The 12699-nt window shown below is 49.9% G+C and overlaps 2 protein-coding genes across 3 annotated transcripts in view; both read left to right on the plus strand.

Annotated features, from left to right (window-relative positions):
* Window positions 1-943, plus strand: part of CECR2 (CECR2 histone acetyl-lysine reader) — a 175910-nt gene extending 174967 nt beyond the window's left edge. Inside the window, exon 19 of the mRNA XM_019757225.3 lies at window positions 808-943. The gene's annotated coding sequence lies outside the window, so the exon portion shown is untranslated. The remainder of the gene's footprint in view (window positions 1-807) is intronic.
* SLC25A18 (solute carrier family 25 member 18) lies at window positions 922-12471 on the plus strand. 2 transcript variants are annotated; one of them, XM_019757230.3, is made up of 9 exons: window positions 922-1055; window positions 2950-3072; window positions 3301-3356; window positions 4377-4467; window positions 5668-5786; window positions 8121-8286; window positions 9003-9157; window positions 9774-9849; window positions 10620-12471. In XM_019757230.3, exons 1-9 carry the CDS (start codon window positions 1036-1038, stop codon window positions 10759-10761), a joined length of 948 nt encoding a protein of 315 aa, XP_019612789.1. In that variant the 5' UTR covers window positions 922-1035; the 3' UTR covers window positions 10762-12471. The 2 variants fall into 2 exon arrangements, with proteins under 2 accessions (XP_019612789.1, XP_019612787.2); XM_019757228.3 differs by having other exon boundaries at window positions 8124-8286.
* Window positions 12472-12699: the final 228 nt, after the last annotated feature.

The following is a 12699-nucleotide window of genomic DNA, read 5'->3' on the forward strand; positions in this document are numbered from 1 at the left end:
GATTTCCTTATTTCATTTATTGTCTGTCGCCTCTAGAGTTGAAGTCCCTGCGAATTGCTGTTAGTCTTTTGTTCACCACCATATCGCCAGAGCTGGAATAGTCAGTGCCTGGCACTCAACAAAGTTTTTCTGACTGGATCAATATGTACCGGGGAAAGACTGATCTCTCTTTCCTTCCCCACAACAAAATACCTGGACACAGCAGAGAATTGCTGAGGAGCGAGGATGCAGAGGGAGGGAGCACTAAAGCAGCCTGAAGGGACCTGGAGAGGAGAGACTCCCAAAGCTCGAGCCAGCCTCCAGGAGGCAGCAGAGCTCTTCCTGGCCCTGCTCCGCTGGTTCAACCAGGCCCCTTCAGAAGCTGTAATAACCATTGTTACTGTGGCTGCCACTTCCTGACACTGTCCTGGTGCTTTCTTTCCATATGCGCCAATTACAAATGCAGCCCAGTCTTTCAGCAGGATCATACGAAGTTCAGAAAACACATTTTAAGAGCCAGAAAGTAACTTCAGAACCCCTCAAACGTTTTACTGTGCTTCTTGTACACTCTGTGTGGGATTCCGAGACTATAGCAGCTCTCCTAGAATCCTTCTTTCAGATCCCATCAGCTCCCTCACCACTACTCCAGGGCCTCTCTCCAAAACGCCCTGAACACACACTTTCCCTGAGCCTTCATTTGGGCCTGTTATCCTTCTCTCATTCTCTTTCTTCTGATCTCAAGTCCCAAAGTCCAAAAGGTCCAGGAAGGGAGGGTTCCAGATCACGTTGACCGTGTTAACACATGAATGATGTTCTGTCCCATTACAGATGTGCCTCTCACACCATGCGGTGACTGTTGTTCTGACCTCTTTATAGAGGACACTGCACCCCAGGAGGTTGTGACTTGCCAGGAAGGTGTCTCAGGCCCCTCTGACACCGCGCTCAAACCACTCTGCTACGGTGGGCCGGAGTCAAGGACAGGCACCGTCCTTCCTCTTCAGCCAGCCATCTGCCAGCCTGTGTCCTGGGGCGCACCGAGTCCTCGGCCCCTGCAGAATGGCCAAGCAGGATTTGAGGTAAACTCTGGCTGAGACAGGCCTTGTCTCTGGGCCGTGTAGAAGGGAAGAGTTGCTATGTAATAACACATCATTCAGCTTCTGTTCCAGAGTCCTGGAGTTTAAGCTGAGTCCTGGGCAGCAGCAAGACAGACCCATTGTCCTGTATACAAAAAGAATTATTTATTTATATATACATACAAATATGTATAATTTAAATATAATTTGTAATTGTTTAGACTGCGTCTCCTCAGATTGCAAAATTTATGTCTTTCATCTACTCTTACCGCTTGCAGGTAATCTACCCCCAAATATTTTGCTCACAGTCTGCCTCTGGCTGGAAGGATAAGAAAATTTTATTAGGCTCCAAGGAGTCTGAGAAAGCTTTATTTTCTATTTTCAGTGTTTGAAAACTTATCCAGGATGAGGGGGCCCACATTATGTAAAGTGAGACTTTACTTTTGGCTAGAATCAGATAATCTCAATAATTTAACTTTGGTTATCTCATGCTGACTAGAAACTCTCATTGTAAGAAATGTGTGTTCTCTTATTATTAATAATAGCTGTTTACCAAGTGCATTAACTTATTTAATTTTTTTTTAAAGATTTTATTGGGGAAGGGGAACAGGACTTTATTGGGGAACAGTGTGTACTTCCAGGACTTTTCTCCAAGTCAAGTTGTTGTCCTTTCAATCTTAGTTGTGGAGGGCGCAGCTCAGCTCCAGGTCCAGTTGCCGTTGCTAGTTGCAGGGGGCGCAGGCCACCATCCCTTGTGGGAGTCGAACCGGCAACCTTGTGGTTGAGAGCCCACTGGCCCATGTGGGAATCGAACCGGCAGCCTTTGAAGTTAGGAACATGGAGCTCCAAACACCTGAGCCACCGGGCCGGCCCCAACTTATTTAATTTTACAGAGGGAAAAAGAAAGGGTCAGAAAAGTGAGGTAACTTGCTTAACTAACAACATAGCCGGGATTCAAACTCAGTCCTGACTGACCTTAAGTCGGAAATAAAATTTCAGTTTGTTTGAAAACTGGTCCATACATGGCTCCAAGGGTGGGGACAAGCCAGAGAACAAGCCAATGGTGGAAGCTCTGAAGGGAATGCTCTAAGGCCCAGCTCAGAACCTCCTGCACCCTGGAGAGGATTTGGGGGAGTGGCTAGGGGGTAGAACTGGCATCCGGCCTCCTTCCCAGAGGCCCTTGCAGTATCCTAGCTTTGTGAATGTTTCCCTATGGGGGCTCATGGCTGGCATCTCAAGTGGGGAGGTCGTTGTGCCACTTGCCTTGCAGTTTTCAGAGCTGTCCCCAGTGGGTCCAGGTGTGTGCTGACCACAGTGGCGGCCCGTTCACATGCTGCTCTCAGACCTTGTCCTTCCCTTGAGTCCCGGCTTGTTCCAGGCCAGGCGGGGATATCCCCATGACTTACCCAGTAGTCAGAGTCACAGCTGGGGGCTCTGCCTGGGGGGGGTAGCTGGCCCCTCAGTGAGGACCCATTGCCCTCGGACTGCCACACCAGTGCACTTTGGGGACTTGGGGGTTGTACCTCTCAGGCAGGATGCCCACTGGCTTTTAGAAAAATTATTAGGGCAAGGTGCTTCGGCCCGGGGAGTGCAGTGCCCCTGAAGGAAGTGGCCAGGCCCTCCTGGCTCCTGGCCCCTAACCTGTCTCTGGAACTGGACCTGGGGAGGGAGGCACACAGGGCAGCCAGCGGGGCTGCTGGGGTGAGGGTGGGAGGCTGAGGAGCAGGTCCTGGACACGATGGGGCTGAGGTCCCTTGAGTCGCATGCCTACCCTTGCTCCGCTCTGTTTCCGCTCTCCGGCCCTCCTCTCCCCATTCCCGTCCAGTCCTGACTGTGTAAGCTCTCTGCAGCCAGCCTCCCTCCTTCACTCTGGGTCTCCTTCCTTCCCATGGCGTAGTGTCACAGCCAAACTCATCAATGGAGGTGTGGCAGGGCTCGTGGGGGTGACCTGTGTGTTCCCCATCGATTTGGCCAAGACTCGACTTCAGAACCAGCATGGAAAAGATATCTACAAAGGAATGTAGGTATTGGTGAGGGGGTGGAAGGAGAGGGTCTCCCAGCAGGCAGACGCGAGGCCTCACTCCTTCCATAGTCTCTTTAGGGAGTGTGCAGATGAGGGTGTGGGGGAGAAGAGTGGGGGTGGTAAACTAGGATGAGCCAGCAGGATCAGAACCTGGGGTGGGGGGCAGGAGGCCATGCAGCAACCCCCTGTTCACCACTAATTTCCTTTTCTGGCCTGTGCTTCTAGGATAGATTGCCTGATGAAGACAGCGAGGGTGGAGGGCTTTCTGGGCATGTACCGAGGTAGGCTCACCAGGCGTCCTGGGGAGGCTTGGCTTGGGCCACCTGAGGACAGAGGGTGTGGCATGGAATGTAGGACATTGGGAATCGGTGTCCTTTCTGCCCAGGGGACTCCTGGATGGGCCTGGGCTGCCGGGTGACCCCTGACCCTTGACTGGGTGACCCAAGGCTTCACACAAGCCTTCTTGTTCCTTGACAGAGACAGAGGTAGTTCTGGTGAGGTTTGCAGGGGCGCCAGGGCACCAGCCCACTGGGGGGGCTCAGGAGCCCTGGGTGCCATCCTGTACCTCCACTACCTCCCCCATTTTGTGCTGGAAGTGAGTGAGCCCCAAACCCCTTCTCCCTCCCCTCCTGTCTCAGGGCTGTCAGGACGCCTGCCCGCCACCAATGGCAGAAGAAGTGGCTCACAGGGACAGGGCATGGGAAGCACGCTGCACTAGGTCCTGGAATGGAGATACTGCGTGGCTCTTCCCTGACACAGCCAGTGCTGTCCCTGGCTCCTGCAGTGACCCCGGCCAGGGTGACACAACCTGGAAAGTGGATACAAAGCTGAACTTGAGAAGCAGCCGATATATTAGTGCCCCTTACAAATAAAGTATGAATCTGAGACCTGCAGAGCTGCCAGTGAGCCTGGGCTAGCACAGCATAGAGGAATTGAAACCAATCCTTGGCCCCCAGGACCTTATTATCGGTGTTTAATTTGGGGAACTGCTCACTTATCATCAGAGATGGGCAGCAGTAGCAAGGACTGAAATAACTTCCTAATAACTGCACCAATGAGCCCATGAAGAAAGCATATACATGAGAAAGAAAAATGGTAGGCGGAGTCATAGCAGGAGGAAAGGAAAAGTATGTTTCCATAAAATCGGTAGACGAACCCTCACTGACACCCCTCCAGTCCCCATTTACTCCCAGGAACTTACCTGGCTAGGGCTGAGAGTAGCTTGTCTGCATGAGGGGCAGGCTCAGGGCATTGTGACATCTGAGATGGCCTGGACTCCCATCTTCATTGTTTACTTCCAGGGGCTGCAGTGAACCTTACCTTGGTCACTCCAGAGAAGGCCATCAAGCTGGCAGCCAATGACTTCTTCCGGCAGCTGCTCATGGAAGATGGGTATGGCCAGGTGCGGGGTAGGGGTGGAAACCCTTCACTGCATGTCTCTTTGGGTGTTTTTTTGGAAGGTGACAGGGAGAGAATTAGACCTCTGCCTCAGTTTACCTGTCTGCATATGTATAAAGATGTGCACACAAATGGCTGAGGGTTAGTGCATGTTTGGCAGGTGGAAAGTGAAGGAGAAAATGAGCTGATGTAATTTGGAAGTTCGAGAGAGAGAGAGAGAGAGAGAGAGAGAGAGAGAGAGAGAGATAAATAGACTGACCATGTAGAATATATACACATATATATTCATCAACTAGGTGATGAATTTTTTTTTCAGTTCTGACATATTATTGACATACAACACTGTAAGTTTAAGGTGTACTGCATAGTAACGTGACACACATGTATTGTGAAATGATTACTGCTTTATTAACGTCCGTCCCTCATAGAGTTACAAAAACAATGTTTTTCCTTAGAATGAGAACTTTTAGGATCTACTCTCTTAGAAACTTTCAAGTTTACAGCAGTGTTAACTGCAGCAATCACACTGTATATCACATCTCCAGGACTTACTTTCTTGTAACCGGGAGTTTGTACCTTTTGACCACCTTCACCCAGTTCCTTTCCCCCACCCCTATAACCACAAATCTGATCTCTTTCTGAGTTTGTTTCCAAGTCTTAGCTGTTGTAAATAATGCCACAATGAACATGGGGGTGCAGATATCTCTTCAAGATACTGATTTCATTTCCTTTGGGTAAATACCCAGAAGTGGGATTGCTGGGTCATAAGGTGTTCTATTTTTAATTTTTTGAGGAACCTCCGTGTTGTTTTCCATGGTGGCTGCACCAGTTGACAGTCCCGCCACTAGTGCCCTTTTCCCCACATCCTTGCCAGCATTTACTTTCTGATTCTCTGTGCCTCCCACTACCTTAGTGACATTGCTTAAAGGACCAGAGAGAAGTTTCATTGTACTAGTTTTAACTTCTATGCAGGTGCTACCTCCCTTGTAGCCTGTTCTAAATTTAGTGTCATATCTTTAAGGAGACTGAGCCTGAAGACCAGGTAGTTATTTACTCAGCTGGGTGAGTGACAGACAATGGGAACAAAGCTAAATACCAAGCATGGAAAGTCCCAACCACTGAGGGAGAGTAAACGCCAGGGTGGGACGGCAGGGTCAGCCTGTGACTGAAGCATCCCAACTCCTGGTCCCACAGGATGCAGCGGGACCTGAAGATGGAGATGCTGGCCGGGTGTGGAGCGGGAATGTGCCAGGTGGTGGTCACCTGTCCCATGGAGATGCTGAAGATACAGCTGCAGGATGCTGGGCGTCTGGGTGAGGCCTGTCCCAGCTCCATTCACAAGGGTTGGTCAGTAAGGGTTGTGATCAGAACACATTCCCCACATCTGCACTCATGTACCAGACTGTGTGACCAACCATCTAGGGCAATGGATGTCTTTGTGATCGCCATTCCAGACCGCAACACTCTCAGCTCAATTTCAGCCCACCAGAACAAATAGCAGCAATGAGAGTCTTGATTCAGGAGGGACAGAGAATATACTCCCTTGATAATCTCTATCATATTGCCTTCACATTTAGGCTTGATTTCCTGAAGATCTTGGGAAATGTTGATCTCCGGCTCATGAACACGTCAGTTGATTGAAGCTTTACGAGGTGTGATCAAAAAACACAGTGAATGTTTAAATAAAAAAAATGTATTACAGTAAAAGACACATTGCCATTAATCCCCCTTGCTTCGGACACACTTATCCCATCATTCTTGCCACTTTCTGAAGCAGTTCTAGGAGTCTTCTTTCATGAGTGTCTTTACTTCACCCTCCATCATGACAACGCTCCATGTCACAGATCGCTTCTGGTAAAAGGCAATTTCTGTCAAATAAAAACATTACGATGTGTCCTCATCCACCTTAATCACCAGACCTGGCACCTGTGACTGCTGGCTCTTCCCCAAAGTCAAAATGAGTCAGGACATCGGGGCAGCCACGACAGCACAACTGAAAAAACTCATGAAAGAGGATTTCCAGAACTGCTTCAGAAAGTAGCAAGAACAGTGGGATAAGTGTGTTTGAAGCGAGGTGGGTATTTTGAGGGGGACTAATGGCAGTATGTCTTTTACTGTAATAATTGTTTTTTATTTAAGCATTCACCGTATTATTTGATCACACTGTGTATTATGCTATATTAAATTATGCTATAGAAGAGGGGCTTTCATGGGAAGGCATAAAAAGGGAGAAGAGAACCATTCCTATTTTTTTGGTTTTCTCTGGAAGGGAAGATTGGCCCTTTGCTAAATCTTGGTCCTCTCAAAAAAATACAGTGTGTGTAGGTACCAGCACACATAGTAAGGGCAAAGATTGGCCATCTAGGGGAGGGAGCTAGCCCTAGTGGGGTGGGACAGACGGCTTCTCCTCAGGGCTAGACTACAATGTCTGAATTTAGTAAACCAACGTGCCATGGGCCTAACAGCACCTGGCAAGGTCCTCAGTAAACATGGGTGCCCTTCCCCTGCTCAGACCAACCTGAAGGTCTAAAACTGTAGAAAGAAGAAATTTCAGGCCCTAGAGAGCCCCCACTGTGTTTTGATCTGCAAAGTGTAAAAAGCTCTGTAACATTTTGTTTTTCAATCTGGATGAGTTCTACTATTCCTAAAATATGTGAAAAGAAGTAAAAGACAGGCTATGGGTGAATTGTGTGCATCTAAAGAAGACACGGGGAAAATAGTGGTGACTGATTAAAGCTACTTGTTTGAGGCCTGTCATACCCAGCTAACTACCATGAAGAAAACGTGTGCAGTGCCCAGCTCAGTATGAAATGCTGCCCTCTTGGACAGCAAACAAAACTGAGGCATGAAATACGAGCTTCCGCTCAGTGAGAACTTGTAATCTAGGCAAAGCTTCTCAAACACTGAGAATTAAGAAAATCAACATCCACACAATTTCAGTGCATTGAATCCTGTGCTCATTAATGGGACTCACCCACGTTTGAGATGCTTGTATTTGATATGCTCGGGGGGAAATTTCCATTCTCTTTATTAATGTTTAACTCATCATAGTACGAACTCTGACTTATTCAACTAAAATGAGCTGACATCTCAAGAATCAAATTCTGTAGAACAGTGGAGGTTAGGGAGGATATGTTCACCTAATCTGGGAATACTAGAGGAGGGAGACGCCACTGCAAGTCTGAAGGAGGCAGTTTTCCATCAAGGAGAATCTGTTGCTTTATGCATCAGGGAGAAGATACACAGGATTCCTACTTCCCAAAGTGCTCACAGGAGGACACTATGTAAATAGGCTCAGAGATGGTTTAGAAATGGAATACTGATCAATCAGAAGCACAGTTTTAACAGGAGGGTAAGGAGTTGGGGTTCGGGGGGCTACTGTAGCTTCCTATAGAGAGCAGCAGGGAATGGCTGGTTTCTGGGGGGGCATCGACGTACCAGGGACAACTCATTAGGTAATACAGAGCTTAGAAAGATGTCCTTGGAGCAGAAGATTGATGTTCTAACATTAGAGCAATCATAAGAATTCTGGTAGGGTGCCCGCCTGTCTAGTTGTCTCAGAGACAGACTTGGGGAGCCATACTCCTGCACATGGCGCAGTGCCTGTTCGGGCCCGTTGTGATGGGGAGTCTGTCCTTTCCCTTCAGCAGCCCAGCAGCAGAGCCCGGCCCCAGCACCTGCCTCCTGCAGGCCCCACAGCGTTGGCTCAGCTCCTGCCCACAAACGCCCATCTGCCACCCTCATCGCCTGGGAGCTGCTCCGCACACAGGGCCTGGCCGGTCTCTATAAGGGCCTGGGTGCCACTCTGCTCAGGTGAGCTTTCTCCCCCAACCTGGCACCCAGAAGGGCCCCAGTGACCAGACAAGAGAGGGCATGGAGGGCCAGGGCAATAGCTTCCCTGGTGTGCGGAGTCCTTCCTAACACTCAGACCACCTCGCTTCAGATTCTGCACAGAATTGGGCAGCATTACCCAGGATGGGTACGTGGAAGGCTAGATTCAGGCCCCTTCTCCAGTGAGCAGGCCCACACGAGCACTGGCTGTCCCTGACACACAGGCACCTGGAACGCCCTGTGTACGAAAGACTGGGGACCATCTCTAAGTACATGAGTGCTGCCTGGCTCAAATCCTCCACGTGGGTTACATGTGTCCTGGGCAAGGCCTCCTTTTCTATTACCTGGGCAACAGATGAATGAACTTCACCTCCTCCCCCCTCACAACTTAGCGCAGCGCTCTTCACCAGCCCCTCGCTCACCCTGCTAGAGCTTCCCTCAGCCTGCCTGCCTGCTTTTACAGGACGTGGCACCAGCCTTGGAATCTGCACCTGGCTCCTCGGGAGGGCAGAGGAATGCGGGAGGGTGTGCGTTTGACCGCTCATGCTGTTGATCGCCCATTATGAGGGGGTGCCGGGTAGGAACACAAGAGTTGTGGGCTCATCTTGGACCCAGACGAGGATCCCTGCAGCTCACGGGCAGGTCGTGGGTAGATGCCCCAGAGCAGATGAAGCTCAGTCTTTCCTCCTCTACTGCAGAGACATCCCCTTCTCCATCGTCTATTTCCCACTGTTTGCCAACCTTAACAACCTTGGGTTCAACGAGCTTGCCGGCAAGGCTTCCTTCGCTCACTCCTTTATGTCAGGCTGTGCTGCCGGTTCCATAGCTGCTGTCACAGTAACACCTCTGGATGGTAAGTGCATCAGAAATGCAGGGGTTACAAGAGGTGACTCGTCTTACAGATTAGGCACCTGTGAATGTTTCTAGAATAGTCATTTTGCAGTCTCAGTATAGAGATGCAACAGCCCCAACTTGAAAACTCAGAAACTCACCAAAGGTCCTCCCAGAGAAAGTGGGGACAAGGGACCTTCACTCTATTTCTTTTTTTCAGTCTATTTCTTACCACTGACAAATCCCCTCCCCCTCTAGGTACTGATTTCATTAGCTCTTTGTCCCCCAGTAGAGTTGTGAGAATCAGTGATAGAAGATTGCTATTTTAAAATTCAAGTCTAAAGCCAGGAGCTAAACAGTATGAGGCGCTTCCCCTCGCCTTAGGGCAGCAGCCGCCCCTCCAACACGGGCTTACGTCTCCACACGTTTCTAATTCCATCATTTTATACATGAGCCCAAAGAGGGCAAGATCTTCAATTACAGGCGCCCCAAGGGCAGGGCTGGCCTCAAGATTGTTTCATGTATGCTGGTTCTGAAAGGAAACATGACCACTTCAGGTTGAGGTGAGAATTCCAAAAGCAAGACGTTCCCTAATTATTTTAAGTTTTGCGGGGTTTTGTTTGTTTGTTTTGTTTTAGTTTTGAAAACTCGAATCCAAACCCTCAGGAAAGGCCTGGGAGAGGACAGCTACAGCGGGATCCGTGACTGCGCCAGGTGAGAGCCGTCGCCCTTTCCAGAAGTGGCTGGGAGTTCCCTCTGCCCTGTCCACCCGCACCTGGTCTAGAGAACAACTTTATCACTGTACTTACTACAGTGAGTTCTGGATTTGAAATCTTTTCCTTTCCCTTACTTGTCAACAAGAGCAGGCTGGACTGAGAGCTTTGTTCTTTCTCATATCCCTATAGCATCTTTCTCCCAGTGTGGCAAACTGAGCCCGGTTCTCACAGCCCAGACCCAATTGCTTAGTAACCAAAGTGCACACGTAATGGGGGTGTCATGCAGGAGACTCTGCTCACTGCGCCATTTGTTGTGCAAGGCAACCTGCGGGGTCTCTGGTCCTGCTCCCCACATAAGAACGCAGGATACGGTGAGGCCAACAAGTCACACCCACGGAGCCATAGGTAGGGGAGTCACAGCACTATAGTCTCACTGGAGGCTGGATTCACACCACCTGCGACCTGCTGTCCGCTTCTCTGCCTGCCAACCAACCAACTCTCCAACCAGCGCAGCTGCGGCTGTTATATCTGTGGTTAATTGGCTAACTGGTTACAGTTGATGGTCAATTAGCCACCGCTGACGGCCATCTACTACCGGGTCAGCACCTTTCCATGTGAAGCCGAGAGCCTGGAAACTGCTCTCTTGAGCTCTGTCCCCACAGGGGGGCATGGCTCCCACTCCTCCACTGCTGTGGACAGTGACACCGTCTCTCAAGGAAGAGACGGACATGACTTCTGCCCAATCATAGCACCCTTCTCTCTCCCCAGGAAAGTCTGGATCCAGGAAGGACCGTCTGCCTTCATGAAGGGAGCAGGCTGCCGCGCCCTGGTCATAGCCCCTCTCTTTGGGATTGCCCAAGGGGTCTACTTCCTTGGCATCGGAGAGCGCATCTTAAAGTGTTTTGAGTAGGTGCAGCTGGAGCTCGGTCCCTTCACTGGCTGCCATTCCTCCGGCCATTGGAGGACAGCAAGCGGGCCCAGCACACAGCATTGTGTCCTCTAACTCGTAGCACTACCTCAGCCTCAGAAGAAACCACCTTAATCTAATAAGCTGGCTACAGCCCGTCCTCCCTTCAGAAGCCCGACCGCCTACTTGTCAACAACAAAAACCATACACGCTTTGGTTGTATTAACTGCAGGGCCTTGAGACAGCAGAGATAGAAGGGTTGTTTCTGTTTCTGTTTTATATTTCTATTTCACACTCAATCAGCATACCTGAGTCAGTTGGACAATTCGTTTTGTTAATTCTGAATTAAATTACTTATGGTTAGTGCTAGTACTCATTTTGGGGAAAAGGAGGATCAGAAGTTCAAGGGGCCCATGAAAGCCCTCAAACTCAGCACCTAATCTAAAACCACGCAAATACTTTCAAAGTGTAGATGGTCGAGAGGTACGGTCAACTAAGACTGAGCAGCCGGCAGTCAGGCCGGGCGCCCTGACACTGTCTGAAATAGTCAACTGGTTATCTCGTCTTGTAATTAGTGGGAGAAGCAGACAGGCTGCAATGAACAGTCTGTCATCTACTTTTTGTGTTCATTTCAGAACCAAACGACATGAAAATTAGCACGATACAGGCCTCTATCACTGCAAACTGTTCCTTAGAAGGGGGGAGACCACCACAGGGATGCTTTGTTTTGGCACAGTGGCTTTTGTGTCTCGGTTCTATCACGTCATAACCCATCGCCTGGAGGGCCTGAGTTCACTGTGACCGAGTTCCCATGTGCCTTTGTTCCTTCCCCACAAGGCTGCTACAGACAAGAGAAACAGTATCCGATGTAGGGGGTCGAGTCCTGAGGAAAAAATGCCTCTCCAGGAGTGGGTATTTCCATTAGTCCCTACCTGATCTAAAGTTCATGGTAATGAAAACGGTCCGCCTTACTAGCCCCCTCCTCAAGCACTGCATTTGAGCACAGGCTCTCGACAGACCCGAGTGAAAACGCCAGGTCTTCCAGTTACTTAGCTCTAAGACCTTGGGCACCGCGTAGTCACCTGAGGAAAGAATAAATGAGGAGCGGGGGGGCAGGGAGAAAAGGACGTTTGTGAGATGGTTCAGACCTAACACAGTCATGTGGAAGACCCTGCTCACTGCGCCATGTGTCGTGTGGGGCGGCCTGCGGGGTCTCAGCTCCCGCTCCTCACATATGAATGCAGGACATGGTGAGGCCAAAAAGGAACGCCCACGGAGCCATAGATAGGGGAGTCATACCACTAGTCTCGCTGGCGGCTGGGCCAGAGACACAAGAAGCAGGAGCCACATGATCTGCAATCTGTTGTGCTAACTGCAATCTGCTCTTGCTAGCTCAGCCACCATCTCCTTGCTAGCCCCCATTTGCTGCTAGCATAGCCACAGCAGTTATATTAGTGGCCAATGGCTCACTGGTTACAGCTGATGGCCAACTAGCCACAGCTGATGGCCATCTAATCACAGTTGATGGCCATTTACGACCCGAGTGAGCACCTTTCCACGTGAGGCTGAGAGCCTGGAAACTGCACTCCTGGCTCTGTCCCCACACACAGCAAAAAAAAAACCCTTAAGTTTCGTTTCTTTTCTGACTCTGCCACAGCTAGTAAAACTACTTCCTCAATAAAGCTGTTGAACCCTCTAGAGGGCGGGAATACTGAACACTGCATGGGTGGTGCGTGTGAAGACCATAGGGGCTGGAAGGCACACTTGTGGGTAAGGGCCTGGTGAAAGGAGCCAGAGGACACAGGGAGGCTTACTGGTTTCCAGGACTGACAGCTGTCCACCAGCAGATGCTGTAGGCACTTGGAAAATGGTGTCTTTTCTAGAGATCTCAGTAAGAGCTTCACCCCCTCAAACCACAGGCTTGCAGTGCCTTGCATAATA

This window comes from Rhinolophus sinicus, chromosome 1 (genome assembly GCF_057876585.1).
Source record: "Rhinolophus sinicus isolate RSI-liver-muscle chromosome 1, RSI-T2T, whole genome shotgun sequence".
Classification (NCBI taxonomy): Eukaryota; Metazoa; Chordata; class Mammalia; order Chiroptera; family Rhinolophidae; genus Rhinolophus; species Rhinolophus sinicus.